Source organism: Carassius carassius, chromosome 47, assembly GCF_963082965.1.
Source record: "Carassius carassius chromosome 47, fCarCar2.1, whole genome shotgun sequence".
Lineage (NCBI taxonomy): Eukaryota > Metazoa > Chordata > Actinopteri > Cypriniformes > Cyprinidae > Carassius > Carassius carassius.
In genome coordinates, this window is record NC_081801.1 from 16,314,434 (window position 1) to 16,333,855 (window position 19,422).

The 19,422-nt window shown below is 36.4% G+C and overlaps 2 protein-coding genes and 3 non-coding genes across 5 annotated transcripts; 1 reads left to right on the forward strand and 4 right to left on the reverse strand.

The window, feature by feature from the left end:
* Positions 1-2,379: 2,379 nt before the first annotated feature.
* LOC132130404 (polyunsaturated fatty acid lipoxygenase ALOX8-like) lies at positions 2,380-10,511 on the reverse strand. Its single transcript, XM_059542108.1, has 14 exons — positions 10,363-10,511; positions 8,066-8,279; positions 7,875-7,956; positions 7,694-7,783; positions 7,464-7,579; positions 7,138-7,310; positions 6,898-7,041; positions 6,567-6,770; positions 4,131-4,217; positions 3,851-4,020; positions 3,648-3,769; positions 3,086-3,186; positions 2,792-2,962; positions 2,380-2,685 (listed from the first exon to the last, which is right to left on the reverse strand). Exons 1-14 carry the CDS (start codon positions 10,498-10,500, stop codon positions 2,506-2,508), a joined length of 1,992 nt encoding a protein of 663 aa, XP_059398091.1. The 5' UTR covers positions 10,501-10,511; the 3' UTR covers positions 2,380-2,505.
* On the reverse strand, positions 9,869-9,940 carry trnaa-ugc (transfer RNA alanine (anticodon UGC)). The gene has a single exon. It is a non-coding gene; the product is annotated as a tRNA-Ala (tRNA).
* A 2,531-nt stretch (positions 10,512-13,042) lies between the features above and the next one.
* trnae-cuc (transfer RNA glutamic acid (anticodon CUC)) lies at positions 13,043-13,114 on the reverse strand. The gene has a single exon. It is a non-coding gene; the product is annotated as a tRNA-Glu (tRNA).
* Positions 13,115-13,621: 507 nt separating this feature from the next.
* On the forward strand, positions 13,622-13,693 carry trnaw-cca (transfer RNA tryptophan (anticodon CCA)). The gene has a single exon. It is a non-coding gene; the product is annotated as a tRNA-Trp (tRNA).
* Positions 13,694-14,548: 855 nt separating this feature from the next.
* On the reverse strand, positions 14,549-19,392 carry LOC132130488 (protein-tyrosine sulfotransferase 1-like). The gene is made up of 3 exons (XM_059542205.1): positions 19,273-19,392; positions 16,246-17,393; positions 14,549-14,820 (listed from the first exon to the last, which is right to left on the reverse strand). The coding sequence occupies exons 2-3, from the start codon at positions 17,079-17,081 to the stop codon at positions 14,601-14,603; spliced, it is 1,056 nt and encodes a 351-aa protein (XP_059398188.1). The 5' UTR covers positions 17,082-17,393; positions 19,273-19,392; the 3' UTR covers positions 14,549-14,600.
* Between the last annotated feature and the right edge of the window lie 30 nt (positions 19,393-19,422).

Here is a 19,422-nt window from a genome sequence, read left to right on the forward strand (position 1 = left end):
CAATAGCAGATTTCATTTAAAGTCCAACAGTTAAACACTAATATTGGGCATAAACGAACATTTAAATATAAAGTATTTAAAACAGGTAAGTTGATATATTTGTAGTAAAGTTGAATTGAACTGATGCATCAGTCATACAGCGCTCCGGACCGCGCGCCTCATGACGAGCTCGACGCACCGCAACAGAAACAAGAATGAGATGCATTCTAACATAACTGTGGGATTAAACTCAGTTAGTGAGGGCTCATTTAAAATATTGCACATACAGTATATAGGCCGTTTAGATTACTTGTTAAAGTGCAATAAAATACCTTATATCTGCAGACGATGTATGTCTGTTTGTGGATGGAGACTTTGTAACGCCCAAAACTATGTATTTTGCATGCATCACATTATAGTGCGGTGTGCATGAAAATAATAACAAGGCGGCAGATTGAACTTATTATCCATAGTGGTTCTCATTTCATGCTGCATTTTACACTTTGGAAAAGTTTAAAGTTATATATATATTTTAAATATGACCAGGCCTACCACCGGGGATTGGTAATGCTGCACTGTAATCAGTTATTTATTTTTATTTTTTCATTATATTTTATTATATGATATTGGTTTGAGACTGAGAGTATTTTATTTAGTGGAGAACTTTTCAGCAGTATTTTATTTCTTATTCTTTTTTTATATTATATATACTTTATAAAAAAAAATTTTTTTAAAAAAGTGTAAACAAATTGTTATAAAACAACCTGCAGTTTAATGTTTGCATTTCTTTCCCTTACTGTACCGAAAATGAACCGAACCCTGACTTTAAAAACGAGGTACGTACCGAACCTTGGTATCGCAGATTGACTTGTGCATTTTTTTGTGTGTGTTTTATTAAAAGTGCGGTAAACTACTAAATGTAGAAATGTTTTCACATTTTCATTGAATTTTCTGTAAAGCTGCTTCGCAACTGTGTATCATGAAAAATGCTTTACAAATAAATGTGAGTTGAATTGCAAACAATTACTAATTCATTTATTGTGGCACTACATAGATTCATTGTGAATTATGACAATTTAAAAAGTATTTTTTAGTACTTTAGCTTGTATTTATTAGGGAGTAGTAATATTTGTAAAGTCTTACAGTTACAACCGTTCCTTTGATGGCAGCTATTCATGTTGAAGTGCCCGTCAGTGAAAACGAGTTTGACCCCCCTGAACTAGGGTTTTAAAGTAAGGTCTGTTGGGATGTAATGCAGACACTGTAGTATGAAAAGTCAGCAATCACAGAAAAAATACTTTTAAACTCGTCTTGAGAGGAAAAAGGACTACTTGAAACTCACGAATAACCTTTCCGCCATTTGTCAGAAAATGGTTAACGTTAACCCTTACGTTAAAAAGACATGAAAGAAAAAAAAAGGAAAAAAAAAAAAACTCACCGTATAGCATCGATGGCGCCCTGCGGCTACAACCGCGTAAATCTGTCATAAAATGATACAATAATTACTTAATATGACCTTCACGTGGTTAAATCTGACTTATATTGTTGATTCAAACAAGATTAACTCGAAATTGTAATGTATTTAATACACGAGTAACAATTTTTTAAAGCAAACTTGCTTGAGTGTTGAGACCTTAATACAAATATTAATTATTCATAGTATACATAACACTTCATGACAATTTAGCTAGGTTAGATTAAACTATGCAATTAAATACGTTTTTACATAAACTGACCTTCAAATGTTTTTAGATGTACGAACAGGTGTCAAAAGGTGGATGACAGTTGGAAATGGAACACAGGCAAGAAAAGTGCGCCACCAAACGGACTTGTACTGACTGTTTCCACACAGGTCTCCCGAACACTACCGCCCCCTGTGCCCTGGAAGACACGGCAACGTGACCTCAAGTGCAACGTGATTACACCGAATCACACAACTTATTATATGAGTGTTTCTATAATTTATCCAGTTTTATCCATCATTTTTATTAAAATAAACTGATTTCCTTTTTTTGTACAGTCTTATTAATAGAAAATTTAAGAATAACTTCATTAATCTTTTATTTTGTTACTTTTCAAATGCAATTCATGCAAAGATTTTTTTTCTACACTTGTCCCATCCCCAGACCTTCAGTCTTAAAAGTATTAAGTTAGTTTCAGTGAAAATCTTGCTTGAAATTAACTTTGAAACTTGATGGTTGAAGACAACAAAGAAAAATCAAGGTAAATCTCACTTGTGAACAGACTATTTTTATTGTGCATTATTTCCAATAACATTGTAATTTTGTCAAATCATGGAAAAAAGGTATATATAAAATATTTATTAATAAACTTTAAATTAATAAACTTAAAATTTTCTAAAACATTTTTTTTTTAAATCCCAGGACTGCACATTTTATGCTATTGTCAGGTTTTTAAGGAGCTCTCTTTTAGGTTAATCAATGAAAAAAAAAAAAAAAAAAAAAAACTTTTAAAACCTTCTTTTGGCATAAAGTTACAACTCATGATTCAATTTTGACAGTGAACTCAAATAGTCACACTATTCTCAATGTGGTCTGGAGACAGGTAAGGATAGGGCAACTCCAGCTGGCTGTTCCTGTTTGCGATATCTTTTGCTATCATTTTCAGCTCTCTCTGGATCTCCTCCACAAGCTTGGTAGTTGCACCACTGCTGAAGTACCACTCATTATAATGGCACAAGGGCACCTAAAGAGAAAGTAATGGCTAGATGAACATCACGTCTGCATCCTACAGTAAATATTCAGTGTAAATATTCACACAGAAATACCTTAGAAATTGTGTTAACACTCACAAAGTCAACGGCAGGCTGTGACAATAGAGACAGGACACTAAGGACGTGGCAAGAGGAGTTCACTTCCGGAAGGAAGGAGAAAATGTCCTCCTCAGACACCGAGCCTTTGTTCTGAGAAGGTGGACGTGACATGGCTGCTGGACTGTTCGGTATCCAAATGTTATAATCCAGCTAAATGTGGAGATTGGTTTAAAAGGGGTGAAATGAGATGAGTTCAGTGAATTTGAATTAGTTAGGTGGACATAATATGCTGTTCCTAAGCACCTCTGTCAGTTTATTAATAACTGAACACACCTGAGAGAAGTTCACAGCTGCATGAAGTGCTGAGCAGGAAAAGATCACCATGGTAACAAACTTGCACATTTCGGCTGCAGTCTGAAATGACTGTGGAACTCCTGGAGAACATGATACGAAGGCAAAGCAAAGATCAATTTATGCATTTTACATCTCTGTGAAGAATAAATGAAGTAGTTGAGACAGAAATTGTATCGGTCAATGACAGGAAGGTCCACAGTAATCAGTCTTTGAAAAAGATTACTAAACTAGATTCAAAAGACATTTCTTAAGAAATAATAATAAACGATTATGCCAAATTGCTTAAAAATGTATTTCTCAAGAATTTAAGTCTTTTAACAATGCCTTTTGTTTTCATTATATCAGGATAGAATCAGCCAAACAATACTGACTTTATGCCCCCCCCCCCCAAATAACCAAAATGATTCATTCGAAATTTAATTGTCATTGTAGTGCATTTGTTATGTATTTTTTGAATAAATTAATAAATATGACAAAATGGGCATTATGTTATTGACCCTTGTGCCTAAGAACAAAATCTGTGACAGTTTTCTTCTTGAACCTATGTGACTGAGGCCAAGGAATCCCTCCGTGAAGATCTCTCTAATCCAGTTTTGTAGTTCACAGTCTTGCTGGACGTCCTTATCATCAAAGTAATACAAACGAATCCAGCCTGCAACAAACCTGCATGGCAAACGCAAATCATGTGCTTACTTCAATCCTAAAGACTCTGATTCATATAATGCTGAAGGCTGTAAATAGTACCTGTGTAGAGCATCCCAGACCCTCAGTGCGTCTTGTGCATAGTAACAGATAGGTAGTGCATCCAGTCCTCGCATTCTTATGTCGTCTGGCACACACATTGAGCTGTAGCGGAGACGTTGCGTTCCTCGAGCAAGCAGCAGTGGTATTGTCTCCAGACCACAGGCTACTGACTACAAAAAAAACAGAAAACCATAGTAAATTAAACTAAATCATGAGGAAAAACTAGATTCTCTCTTTCACTTCCACCCCAGGGTAAACAGAATATATTAAACACACCAACCTTGTCAAAAACACCTTTTGTGGCCAGAAGAGTGACTCTAGCCTGAATGTTGATCTGAAGAGTGCTCCGGATATGAGGCATCAGGAGCTGAAAAACAATTTAAAGTTTAAGCTAAATAATTAAACCATCTAGGGTGCAAGATTATGTAACACTTTATATAACAAACAAGCTTAAAAATGTATGTCTCTCTAAGATGTCACAATGGTGGAATGACAATGCCTTTTTATCAAAAGTTTTTATGGCTTTCCTTAATAGAGATTAACTTTTAAGAGTATCTGTGCTAGTTAATGACCAATTTGTAAAACAATACTCAATATGTCAAAATATCATAGTATATAAGAACAATTTGGCAGCTTTGGTGTCAAGAAACGGTCTTGTTTAAACTTGTTTAAAATTCTGCAAATTGAATTTAACTTTATTTGCCAAACTTTTTTACGACATTTAAATGTTAAGGTGGAGTCATATGTGACTCCTAGATACTTGAAATCATTAACAATATCAAGCTCCTGTACTCTAAGGAACACATTAGAATGTGACACCCTCATATTTTGTTTGGTAAATGCCATACTGTTTTTTTTTTTTTTTTTTTTTAGTAAACCAGTCATCAATGTAAGCCATTGGAGATGTAAGTGTGGATGCTATCTCTTGGTAGTTCTTAGCATATGTAAAGATTAAAGCATCATCTGCATACATCTGAACATCAACATTTTTACATGCTTCTGGCAAATCACATATAATGTAAAAAGGATTGGACCAAGTATGGAGCCTTGGGGGACCCCTACTGGACATTCAAAGAATGGGGACTTTGAATCATTATTACGAACACATTGGTTTCTAGTGGACAGGTATGATTCTATCCAGTTGAGAGATTGTTCTTGAAATATGTTAATTTAGATAAAAGAACTTCACAATTAACAGTATCTAAAGCCCGCTTTAGGTCTAGAAAGACAGCACCAACATAAGAACTCTTATCTAGGTAACCTTTTCCAAAAACAAACAGTTAGCTGTTTCTGTTGAGTGATGGGCCCTGAACCCAAATTGCATAGGGAGAAATAAATTATTGCTTTTTCTGAGATGTTGAATCAGTCATTTAGCCACCCATTTTTCAACAATTTTAGAAACAACAGGCAAAATACTGATTTGCTGATAATTGGCCATATCTGATCTTTCACCTGATTTAAAAATGGGTGTGACCAGGGCCATCTTCCATGCTGATGACACCTTGGACTGATTAATCAAATATGTAATGGGCTGTAGAAGGGTCTCTTTATGCCTTTTTACATTTTTTTTTATAAAGGCCATATATCATGGCCTTAGAATTATTTAAGTCACTGATAGTATTTCTATTTCATTTCTATTTCAGTTATTTCTTGTGGGTGGAAAATCGGCTGTGCATAATTAATACAACAAATAGAACAGCTAGGTGAATTAAAAAATTTAGTTATTTCATTAACAGAGTCTAAAAAGGTGTTTAATTCTGTAGATATGATGATCGGATTTGTTACTAATTCAGTGTTGATTTTCAACTTTAAATATTTATTGTTATAATTCTGTTTTATACTTGTTGATGGTTTGCCATATCTTCTACCGATTTCCTCTTGCCTCTTCAATAGTATCAATGAAGAAGTTGGCTTTAGCTTGTCTTAGCCTTTTAATTACTTTATTTCTTAATGAGGTACATTTTGTCTGTCTATTGTAAGACCTGTTTTTAAAGATTGTTTCAATAATTGATCTCTTTCCTTCATTAGTTTCCTACACTTTTCATTAAGCCAGGGCAATATATCCCTGCTTTTCTTTGGCTCCACTTTCTGAGGTAGGGCCCCATAAATTTCTTAGTTGTTAATGTAAATTGGTCAGAGTCATTCTCCAGATCACTTTTAGAGAGGACCCCATTCCAATCAATCTCTTTTAGTACTACCCCAAGGTTTTCCTGTTGGCTAGTTGGAACTGATTCATATTTACATATTGGTGTGGCTGAGGAATGAAAATTATGTCTTTATAGCTTCATGGAAAAAAGAATGATATTGTGATCTGAAAGCCCTGCCATTAGATTATAGGGCTTAGTAATTCATTCCTGTCTATTTGTAAATAATACAACTATTTTAGTTTCAGACCGATTCGTTATTCTAATCGGTCTGTCATAATGACTTTTTAATTGTATAATTTGAACTTTGTATTTCAGACTTTTTATCTTCTAATTGTCTTTTTATGTGGAGGAAATGGGTTTTCAAATTATGACATAAAAAGTTTTGGCTTATATCTCATAATTACAATTTACCAAAGCCAATTTTTTTGGGTTTCCATCTTTTCCTTAAATAAGTAAGAAAACCAACCTTGTCCTTCAGGACTGCTTTCACCACAGTAAAACAACAACAACCTAGTGGTCAAAGTCAACATTGCATGGTTCTGTATCTTTGAGCTGAACTTTGTTTCTACCTGGTGAAGAGGATGAATCTCGGGCAGCTGTCTGAGTGTGGCAGTACAGCACACCTCTCCTATAAGATGAGTGCGCAAAAAATGGGAAAGTAGCTGATGGACCTGGAAATCTGAATTACGGACCCACATCTTTGCTAACAACCAATCCGGTGCAGAATCAGAGGGCAAGAAAACAGGATTCTGTGGACCAGGAGCCTGTTGAAGCTGAAATATTAAGATTTGGGTCTTGATTTTAGCATTCATTTGGTCATTAAAATTAATCCAAAAGATCTTAATACATCTAATCAAGGATTGGTGACTATTACAATAAAAGGCAGTTAAATATTTTTACTTGTATGGCAATGGGCTTTAGTTCTCCTTGTCGGTTGTAATGCAGCAGGCATAAAGGAGCAGCCAAGTAGGTTTGTTTGTCATTGACAGTATTAGCAGGCAGCTGATCCAGCACTTCATAATCCAGAAGATATAAATGTCCTCTCTATGCAATATACAATACAAAGTTAAATAGAATGACAATTATGTTCTGTTAAAATGTAAAAATGGCCTCAATCCACATTTGAACACTTGTAAGCACCTCCATCTCCTGCTCCAATGATGAGTCCCATGGTAGAAAAGGTCTGACCATCTCTGAAGTGACAGACAGATTAGAAGGCAGGTTATGGATCTGTCTGATACACAGGGGATTGCAACCATTGAGGCACTGATATCCGAAGAATGCATCCTCTTGCCAATGAGCCTGAACATATTCTATGAGAGAATTGCACAGCAAAAAAATCATCTATATCTATATAAATATATATATATATATATATATATATATATATATATATATATATATACACACACACACACACATATGAGTTTTGTATATTTTAAATTGTTAATATTTGTTTAGCATACTGGCAATTGTGTTCTCCCTTCCATTGAAAAGGAAGAATGTCTCAAGTTCCTGTAGGCTGCTCCAAGATGTTCTTCTTTCTATGAAACTCTTTATGTAGTGCACATTGTAAACTGGGCTAAAAGACAAGCAGAGGGACAACATTTCATTGTCAAATTCAGTTCATATGATATAAGAATAAATTAACATCAATCTAGTTTGTAATGAAGCTTTAAGAAAGCTAAACCATTACCGCTGATGCATGTAACTAAAGTTTGGTCCTAGAGATGTAACACTGGACGTGTCTACACAGTGAGGACCGCCTTCAACAAATGTGCCCCACCTGCAGATAAAAAACCTCATCTTTATTAACTATTGATTTTAAAATAGTTGGGAGGACAAAAACAATAAACTAATGAGTCAAAATGTTTTACTTGATAAACTGTTGTTTTTGTTGGAGATCCCTCTCCCTGTGATTGGTTAGGATTGCTAATGTTTCCTTATTTTTCAGACACACTAGAGAGAGGAAACATGAATAGGTGTTGATATGAGATACAGGAAATAAAAAGGATATTATCACCAAATTAATAGGTTTAAAGGAATGGTGAAAACAGAATCAGCTCACCTTTCGCATTCCGAAGCTCGACGTTACCATCTGCTGTCCGGATCCATTTATGACAAGGAAAAACCTCCACCTCCGGATCCTCAGAACTCCGTCTCACCTGCACATCCCCACAGTGCCAATCCAGGTCCGGAAAGCCAGGCTGAGCCTCAAGACGGAGTTTCAACAAAACCACTATGCCAACTTCCTCTTTAGACTTGATGACAACTGTGTAGGCCTGTCCCAAAAACAAAAACACCACATTTGCATGTGTACCTGATAGACAGGGTCACAGTCTAAAAGAATGCTGTCATAGTGTATGACTTTGTTTTTATATCTCAGTTATTTAACAGTCATTTGATATATATCATATTCTAGGCAGGTTTAGAATGGGTTTAAGTGCCTCAGGCGATACTGTAGTGGCCTGTAACTGTTAGAGGGTGTACGCTGTTCTGATTATTGACATTTATATTTATGCATTAGATGTTTTTATCCAAACCAACTTACAAAAGAGGAACAAAATCAATTCATCAAAGAGCCAAAAATATTTGTAATATACTGTACAATACCAGGTTTATTAGACGACTAGATTAGAAAGCCATCTAAAGAAACAAAAATGCAAAGAAATAAAAAGCAGTTGGTTTCTCTACTCTCTCTATGTGTGTGTGTGTGTGTGTGTGTGTATTTGTAAGTGCATTAGTGTAAGGGTGTGAGGTAGTCATGTGCTTGTTGAACATTGTGACACACTGTCTATGTAAAATATGCTACTGTTCAAAAGTTTAAGGTCAGTAATATATTTTGCTAAAAGACTTTTTAAAAGGATGCGTTAAATTGATCAAAAGTGACAGTAAAGACATCTGCAATGTTACAAAAGATTTCTGTTTCAAATGAATACTGCTCTTTTGCTTTCTATTCACCAAATAAAAATTTAAACACAAAATGTATCATGGTTTCCACAAAAACAACATGCAGCACAACTGTTTCGAATATTGGTCATATTTGATGAGCAGCAAATCAGCATATTACAATGATTTCTGTATGGATCATGTGACACTAAAGACTGAAGTAATGATGCTGGAAATTCAGCTCTGCCATCCCAGAAATAAATTACATTATAAAACATATTAAAATAATAATGATAATAATAATAAATGTGATTTTAAATTGCATTCATATTTTACATTATTAATGTTTTTATAAAAAGAATACAGAAAAGAAATCGTAGTTTCTTACAAAACTATTGAACAGTGGTGTACATAAACAAAATAATCAATCAAAATTATTTAATGTTTACTTTCGTATTTGATATTAATGATTTATTAGCTTTTGACACAAATAGGCACAACGGTTTTTTTTTCTTATGTGGTACAAAAAAAGAATATACCTTCATGAAGTAAAAGACAAATATAGTCCCTTATAAAAAGCTAATTTTTAAAACTGTATGGACTTTTTTTATGAGGTGAGTGTGTGAGTGAAGTGACATTCAGCCAAGTATGGTGACCCATACTCAGAATTTGTGCTCTGCATTTAACCCATCCGAAATGCACACACACAGAGCAGTGAACACACACACACACACACACACACACACTGTGAGCACACACCCGGAGCAGTGGGCAGCCATTTATGCTGCGGCACCCGGGGAGCAGTTGGGAGTTCGGTGCCTTGCTCAAGGGCACCTAAGTCGTGGTATTGAAGGTGGAGAGAGAACTGTACATGCACTCCCCCCACCCACAATTCCTGCCGGCCCAGGACTCGAACTCACAACCTTTCGATTGGGAGTCCGACTCTCTAACCATTAGGCCACGACTTCCCTTAAACAGTTCTTGGAGATGCTGGGGATTGAACCCAGGACCTCATACATGCAAAGCATGCACTCTACCACTGAGCTACATCCCCATATTCCAGTATTTTTATTTGTATAAAAATAAAATTTTTTTATACAAATATTTTTATTTATTTTTATATTTTTATTTGTAAACTATTAGAACTGTAAAAATTGCTAAATTACTTAATTTCATCTGTGTTCAGTGTGGAAAATGACAGCCAATCAGAACCAGGTATGTGTAATATAAGGGCTGGGAGTAGGCCACCTGGGATGCGTCACTGCTAGCTCCGCCCCTTGGGGCGTGTGGGCTTCCGCCTAAAAGTTGGAATTGGATCTTGTTCGCAACTTCGTGATGGTGTGTAGGCTGTCATTACCCTCCACCTGGTTTATTCACCTGAATATGATTGTCAAGTCATTGAATAAACTGCTAAGATTCATGCTCTGCTACATTCAGAATAATATTATGTCTTCTCAAATTAGGTGTTTGTCTTACTGAGCCTGGCAAGAGACAGTGTTCCACTCTTTCAGGAGGGCTCTCACTCAGAGTACCAATCAAAGAGATCCAAACCCTGCCATACGTTCCTGAGAGCGGAGATGCTGAGGTTCGAATGGTCACATGAAAGCCGTCCATTTCTCAGCCTAGAGGGGATAAAAAGGAGTGGCCTATGAATGAAAATCATATTGTGAGCTGGAAACAGCCAGATCTTAATACACACTCACAAGACTGCTGAAATGAATGCATGGCTACCATAAAATCTCAAGGGCTTAAGATGACTTCTGTAGGCCATTTTTTGGAAAGGGGCATAGCAAAATAATGTGCAAATGAAGAAGCAAACATAAACAAATTGGAAAGCAGAGGCGGGAGCGTGAATAAAAAACAATAGGAAAATTATTTTTGGTGGAAGTACAAGGAATATTCAAATATTATCAACTGATATTATTTTGAATGCAGTACCTACTAAAGAAAGGTTCATTTCCATCTAGCAGTTGGTTTGCTATAAAAGATTTGACAATTAATAGCCCACTTCATTAAATTTCCAAAGCACCAGGCAAAGGAGTTCTGTAATCGTTCATGCAGGTTCAAATGTTAAAAACCCTCCCAATATGTATCATAATATTTAATAGTTATACTGTAGTATATATGCCGCATTACACACACACACACACACATATATATATATATATATATATATATATATATATATATATATATATATTCAAATTTTGAATGTCGTTTTTTTGTCACTTCTGTATGCAAACATTTGCAAATAATGACCATTGTCAACAGTGTTACCATGTTCTAAAGGTCACAATTAATTAGGCTAGGTATTAAAAAATAAAGGACAAAAATACATATAGGTGTTACATATATATACATATATACATATATATATATATACATATATATATATATATATATATATATATATATATATATATATATATATATCGTTTCTTTACATTCCAATTGTTTTCTTATTTTTGTCTTTTATTTTATTTTAATTAATTGTGACCTTTAGAACATGGTAACACTCTTATGGTCGTTATTTGCAAATGTTTGCATACAGAAGTGACAAAAAAAACGACATTCAAAATTTGAATTGTAAATCATTTTCCAAAACACACAACTGCTTTCCATATAAAAACTAAAGTAACATCAGAACGTTATAATTCACACATTTTCTATGTATTTACATTTTAAATAGGCCTATTATTTGGAATCACCGACTTAATGCTCTTACTAGCTACACGTAAACACCAGAAAACAAGATCTCATTGGATCATTAAAGTTACGTTAAGTGCTTATTCTAATCAGTTTATTATTTTACAAACTATCTGGTAGAGATAACATGACACGATAAGTCCAAAAAAAGTGCATTAACCTACCTTCTCAGTCTTTCGCTGAAGATGCGAGTAGCGTGCACAGTTTTGGTACTCAGTTTACCGCAGCCAATCTCGTGCATGAGTGCGCTAGTCGCGCTCTTTCCCGGATGTGCCTGGTGTCTATGGTTACTGGTGTTTTAGGTGTATTTTGAAGTGGCTTGTGATAGGCTACGTGCTGTGGTTATCTATGGCGTTTCATTTCAATTATGTAACCTACATAATACATATTTTGGACAAATGTGGTCTAAAAATAAATACATATAAGTTTTTATAATGCGCAAAACAGTTGATGTACGGCTCCATTGGATAGTTAAATCAGAGGAAACTGTTTCTTGACATTTTGTAGTAACATGACAGTCTGTATAATGTGTGGAAAACGCATCACAACCGTAAGGAGAAAAAGAAGCGCTAGAGTAAAAACCGCCTCAGTTTTGAAAGCATTGGGTGAGTGCAGAAAGCTACCAGCACGCTAGCTAATGTAAACAAATATCAGTGATGAACTGCTGCGTGACATCACGTGACGCGCTCCTTCTGGTATGATAATCTGGTATGATAATCTTAATGATATCTTGTAGTGTGTATTGCGCCGCGATGTTCAAATCTTGAAGTGTGTGCATGTTTAAGATTTGAGGGAAGATAATCTGCGAAAATTCTCCTAATGTGTGTGCTGCAGCCAGATTTCATAATCGGTTAGGATTTTAAAAATCCTGTAGTGTGAGCCAGGCTATAGCAAAAGCCGTTTCCTCATTATAACGACTTAATTTTCTCTTATCTCGACATAACGAAAGTCGTTTCCTCGTTATAACGACTTAATTTTCTCATTATCTCGACATAACGAAAGTCGTTTTCTCGTTATAACGACTTAATTTTCTCGTTATCTCGAAATAACCAAATTTTGAAAAGGAAGTTTGAGTTCTTTATTTCAACATGCAATACCTGCTGTTTTCTGTTTCTTTTACTGCTGTTCTCTAGAGTAGTCTGTTTTTGATGTCATGGCACAAGATGTCATTACCGCAGCTCTGCTTTATTTATTTATTTCATAATTTTATTAACAATTTAGTTGAGATGATTTACACATTGAAACATGTCATAAAAAGCTACATTATAAAGAGTAACATAGTACTAAAATAATAAAATATTTAACCATTAAAAAAAACCCGAAAAAAATAATGAATTCGGACACCAAATGTACCTGCAATTACAGAATTACTCGTATATATGTGTGTGTGTGTGTGTGTAATCCTGTGTAATAATGTAATATGGGGAGCACAAAATTAATAAAAAGCCCATTCCCTGACCGGGAATCGAACCCGGGCCGCGGCGGTGAGAGCGCCGAATCCTAACCACTAGACCACCAGGGACGTGTTTGTGCTCATGAACACTAAAGATACTAGAACTCCATCTTAATAAATTAAACTCTTAATTAAACAGGTTTGTTGAATTAAGACGCATTTTTACCGTTTTTTTAAATAGGGTTTTACCTAAATCAAAGAACATACAAATTGTTCCTTTAAATTAAATATTTAATGAAAATTTCAAGGGAACAGCATTAGTGTACACGGAAGCCTTCAAAAAACAAAAAACGTTAAATATATTGTTTTCGAGATTAATGAAAAAAAAGATTTGTGATCCCTAGATACATTTTAATAAAAAAATCAAAATGCGTGGACTATGTGTAGTGCAGTACTGCACGTTTTGTCCTCGTAACATTAATCCTCTTATGGTGAGCTATCAGAAAGGACATTGGCGAGCTCAGTATCACCTTTTTTTCGTGGTGACATTAGATATATATGTACCAGTATTATCGTGTACACCACAAATGAAATAATAAATGACACTAATAAATCATTCCAGTCTCGCTTCCATAAGACCTCGTGGCGCAACGGTAGCGCGTCTGACTCCAGATCAGAAGGTTGCGTGTTCAAATCACGTCGGGGTCAATATGTTTTTTTCTCTTTGCCACGCAAGGACAACTCAAGTAAATTAAAAAAAGCAGTCTTTTTTTATTATTATTAAAGTCCTATCAATTTGTTTTAATTACAAAATCTGAGCATCTCTCACATTTATGCACACACAGGGTTTCTTTAGAAATAACCAACATTTAATCAATATATGGTTCTTCTGTAACAAAAAAGTATATGTTACAACACGCTTTGAAACCTCATGAAAGTGAGACAGACCGGTCCAACGTTACTGGACTTTCACTGTGAAGGAATGTCGAGGACTGAGAAATCATCCACAGCAAAGACCATGTCCAAAGTCCATCATATGGACCACGTTTTCTCAAGTATGTAATTCATAAATTCACAATAAAAAGCCTACAATGAAATTAGATTGTCTTTAACTTTTATAAAACATGTCAAAACTTCATTCATACTCTTGCAGTCAGGATGAACAAACTAAAAAGTGGTAATTCTGTGCAACTGTTAACTTACTCTTTCAACATCGTTTCCTGTGTAATAACAACCACTCATTATGACACATCTACCACAGCAATCATGCATTAACACATACAAAAATAATAAGAAGACAATAAAATACAGTCAGTAGACTGAAATTATTAGCAATAGAAAGCATACAAACAACAAAACATTTAAATCAATTTAACGGAAAAAAAGACTTTACTATACAATATTAAAATTAGGTTTTAGAATGCCTAATTATCACTGAAACTGTTGCCACAAGCAACAATGATCCTATATAAACTTTTCTTTTCCTACAAAACTGCTGATTAAAGTGTCTCAGTTTTGTCAATACTATAAGTTGTTAATTCAAGTAAAGGCTTTACAAGCTCATAAAATGCACACTGTTTATTGCTTCAAAATATTAACAAGTTGAGAGGACCTTTCAGTTTAGGATTGCCCTCGCTATTTTTGTGTTCTTCAGAAATAAGAGATCAGGCTTGTTGTAGTTTGGTGGGTTGGCTAGAGGGTCATAACCTAAGCGACTTAACATCGGGGCAAGGCTGGCCATATCATTCACCACATCAGCAGGGATCTTGCCCACCCATTTAGACAGAGCCTCTGTATTCACTGGCTTGATGACTTGATCCGTTGACAGTTCCACCCTGGAGGAAAGACAGGGATCAGAGAGACAATGTATAATCAATCTATTTAGAAACACTGTAGTTAGGAATATGGCAGACAAGGCCTACGTGCTTTTCTAAGATATGAAATTAAACAGATCTGCCTTCAAAAGATTAAGTCTGTAAAGTGACCAAATCGCAAATTGCAGTATGAACTGAAAATTCAAATCTACTTATTCCAGAGTTTTAACATCTACCGATGGTTCAATTATTACAGAATTTGCACCCAATTAGTGCTCATGAGGTCTTTGTAAACGCCTGCTGACCCAACTAACACCCTATTTACTTCTAATTTATTTGTTTTACTGCTCATTCTACAGAGACTATTTACATAGAGAGCACTAATTCAACTCTTGACAAGGAAATGTAAACCTGCATGTTTGATCCAGTTTCTGGAAAAGCCATAGATGTAAATGGAAACAGTGAATGCGTCACGATCATCAGCTGGAGTGCCCCTGAACTCCAATAGAGGGCACTCCACTCAGGACTCTGGCATTCTTGCATTTCCCATAATCCCGTGCTTAGGGCTAATAACCACTAGGTGTTCCCCATTACCACTCCCCTATATAAACTGTGTATGGACGCTCCTATAGTGCGAAGTCTTGTTTAGTTCTGTCTGGCATTGCCGAGCGGTTTCCTTGTGTTTGTTCCTTCCGTGTTTGACTTTTGGTTTGTTTATACCGACTGTGTTTCTCTGCTACCTCCCCCGACCTCTGCTTGTTACTGGTACTGATTCTGGATATCCCTGACATACTTGACGCTGTGCTCTGATTACTGCCTGTCTAACCATTCTCTTTATCAAACCACTGCATATAGAGCCGAACGTCTATGACTCCATGTTACAGAAGACTTCGCACTATAGGAGAGTCCAAACAGTTTATATAGGGGAGTGGTAATGGGGAACACCTGGTGGCTATTAGCCCTTAGCACGGGATTATGGGAAATGGAGTTGGGAATGGAAATACAAGAATGCCAGAGTCCTGAGTGGAGTGCTTTCTATTGGAGTTCATGGGCACTCCAGCTGATGATCATGACAAAATGAAAATTCTTGACAGGGTCGCACTTTATGGGGACAAATGTATTTTTATTTTTCCTTTTTTTAATGTCCTTATCAGTATCAAATGCAACCCCAAACTTGATATGCAGAGGGAAAAAATATCATATGAATTATCGTGGTCATAAATTAAGAATTAGTTTCCTGGTTTTAGGTAAACTGTGGCTATATGGCTTTAGTTTGTTGAATATAACATCTTTTGCCCAGACCCAACAATTATAATATTATAATTTTTTTTCAGTGTTTTATTTCCCATTTATTTAGACAAAAAGAGGTAAGAAATATCACATGAATGTGATAATAATCTGTCAAAAGTGTGACAGCAAATAGCTCAAAGCCTCAAACTCACTTACTTTGACAGTGAAACACCACCAGCTTTCCCAATAAACTGTTCGTGGTGCAGCACGGCAGTGTCCCATGGCAGATCCAGGAACTGAAGGAGCTTGTGCATCACCCGCTCAGGGTGCAGGACCAGCTGCTCGTAATGCACGGGCAGACAGTTGCCATCCGCTGCAGCCAGGCACTGGTCATACATAACCTCCACCGCCCGGTTCCACTTCACCAAACAGTCCCGGTAACTTTTTAAGTCGAATCCGGTGATAGTCACCTTGCGGGAAATCATAGAATGTACGGTGGCCCTGCCATCGCGGAGCATAAGAATAAATTTCGCTTTTGGGAAGAGCTTGGAGAGGTAGTTGAGGGACTTGAGAGCAAAAGGGTCCTTATTGCAGAGCCTCGGAGCGGGCTCGCCGTGCCCCACTATGATCTCCAACAGGAAGGCACGTACAGCTGAATCCAGGACCTCCTGAGTGACGCCTGCCTCGTCCAGACGGACACGTTCATGTGCGGAGTGACTCCATGAGGCCTGCATGGCTAACAGCCGGGGAATGACACGGGTCTCTTCTCCACACCGAACAAGGGGGTGGGCGTCTAACATAGCCCGCATCAGTGTGGTGCCGCTACGAGGGACTCCGCCAATGAAAATGAGAGGGGTTTCTTCATTGTACTCCTCAGGGAGTTGTAACAGGTTGCTTAGGTTTTGGCCAGTTTGTAGATTTACCGCCCACCCATGCTGTCCCGACCGAGAATGAGCAGTTGGACATTCTATCGGGCTGAGGCCAAGATAAAATACTGTGATGGAGCTAATGACCCCACAGACCAGAAGAACATTGCACGTTTTTTTTCTCATGACTTATTGTTAGGGGAGAATATGGATATAAAAAAGCAAAATGAGGCCACAAAATGGGCAAAATAGACTTAGCAGAAGTCTAGAAGAAGGGGGGTGGTCGAGAGGGTTCTTGGAAAGACGGGGAAAATGCTTTCCAGAAAGGTTCAGGGTGAAAGAATGCTGAAAGGCAGCTTAGGTAAAGGTTTTTTTGGGGGAGGGAAGGGACGGGCAATTTTTTTTTCCAGCCAGGAGCTCTTCAGGCCTTTGCTTGGAGCTTCAATACATTCAGACTTCGTAAGTCAAGCCTTATGTTCTCTGTCAGCACCATTGTGCCTGTGAAAAAAGGGGAAGGAAAACACTTTAAAAACAGATTTTGCCAGGTCTGTTTCTACACTGGCTACTATAGTGTATCTCATATTACATTAAATGTCACATTAAATACCATTAGAGTACAACACTAGGTTTAGGCAATTAGAGTTTGCCAATTTGAGTGCTGTAACTCAAGACTATGCTCGAACTGCAAGTCAAAACAGATCAAAGGAAAATTTCCTGTAAAACTTAACAAGAAAAACAATGTAATGCTGCGAAAGGATGTTGTGTGTAACTTGTAGGAGTCATATTTAGTTTATAATTGTGAATATTGTAAGTTATCCAGGTCAAAGAAGAATAATCTAGTGAGGCAGTGTAGAGAAAAGAAATCTCTGATAGCCGAGGCACTCCATAATCAAAATGTCTTTATTGCAAAAATGACATGTCCTAAATGGACAACTTGTACACTGCCTCTTAAGATGTTCTACCTTGGACCGAAGAGCACCCAAATCAAACTTAAAAGGGAATGAGCACGCCATTCATCTTGAAACTAAATAGAATAATCTAGTATAGTGGATCTCAATCTATTGGACTCAATATCCGAGACAATATTCAGCAGTACAATGTTATATGTTTTCGAATGTCATGGAGAGAGATTATTAAAATACTCCTTTTTTTGATTAAATTAATAATTAAACTGACATATTTCTTATTTTAATGTTGTTTATCTTGTCGACTAACTTATCTACCAGAAGATCTAGTTTTCCTTTTGCACACATGAGCAGGTACGCTTTGGTTACACTGCTACCTCTATGTGTGCAGGTTACACTGCCTCGGTTTTTGAGTGTCAACAGCATCTTTCACACACGTAACCTTTAAACTCTGGAAAAGGTTTTAACACCTTTCAGCAGCAAAGCATCCTGTTGTGTCAAGCATCTGTGGTTGCATTTGAGATGCACATAGGTGTTATTTGTGATGCATGCAATGCATGAAACATTAACACCTGATATTTTTGCACAAACATAAATGTGTTAGATTAATTTTTAAAGAGATATTTATTCTTGAATATAAAGCCTTTAAAATGGAGATGACTGGGTAATTTCTATGTAAATTACTGATTTAGTTAGTATGTGTCGCTCATTAAGAATACTCTTACCACAGAAAAAATGTATGTATGTATGCACGTGTTGTGAACTAGACGTACATTTTTATTTAATCTCCAATAATGTGTTGAAATAATCCCCCAGTTATGAATGAGACCTAATGACAAGTTCCCATTGGTCGAACAAAGAGATAGTCCCACCCCAGGCTCACGCCATTGGTTGAGCCATAATAATCTATAAGAAACTTCTCTGCATACTAATAAGGAAAATAAGAAGTTTAACAAATAACGTTAAGTATATATGCTTGCTACTTTGGTCTTTTCTAGAGACGTGTCTGAAAACGCATTCTACCAAGACAGCATATAGTGTGTTCAATGTTGGACCGTATTTTTTGGTGTCACAGCAGTTTAAATTCCCAAAATGATAATAAAGGCGTTCTGCCGCCCGAGCAGAAAAACTAAATATGAATAATGGCATCAGACCGCTTCCGTATATTTTATGGGAAACGTGCACGTAATGAAAATAATGCAACAAGTAGACAGAGCTGTAACAGTAACCATTATACTACGTGCATCACTATAATGTATAAGCTGCGTGACAAGAAGACAAGTTTAAAATGATAGTAAGGGAAATCGAGGACCGAATCTACCTGAGATCAAAAGTTACTCGCCAGCACAACTGGTGGCCTGCGACAAGGAAACTATGAGTGAAACACGTTCACAACACGTAAAAAAAAAATCCCAAACAACTATATTAGTTTGAACAGTTCAGCAAGAAAACAAGAGCTCATCGTGTCTTACCGCACATAAAGTAACGTCACAACTCCTCGAATCCTTACATTCTCCAGAATCACGTGTGTCTGGTGAAATGCAGACGTGGTGATCGTGTAAACGGAGCTATGAAGCTCCGATTTAGACCGCGAGCACATTTCTCGTGAATCTTAAGTGTAC

Bases quoted from the DNA above. Each gene is read 5' to 3' on its own strand.
- LOC132130488 (XM_059542205.1), bottom strand. From the start codon at position 17,081: ATGAGAAAAAAAACGTGCAATGTTCTTCTGGTCTGTGGGGTCATTAGC. The intron at 14,821-16,245 runs GTAAGTGAGTTT...TCTTTCCTCCAG, and splicing joins GGTGGTGTTTCACTGTCAAA to GGTGGAACTGTCAACGGATC.
- LOC132130404 (XM_059542108.1), bottom strand. From the start codon at position 10,500: ATGGACGGCTTTCATGTGACCATTCGAACCTCAGCATCTCCGCTCTCA. The intron at 8,280-10,362 runs GTAAGACAAACA...TTTTTGGGACAG, and splicing joins ACTGTCTCTTGCCAGGCTCA to GCCTACACAGTTGTCATCAA. The intron at 2,686-2,791 runs GTGAGTGTTAAC...CTTTCTCTTTAG, and splicing joins CACAGCCTGCCGTTGACTTT to GTGCCCTTGTGCCATTATAA.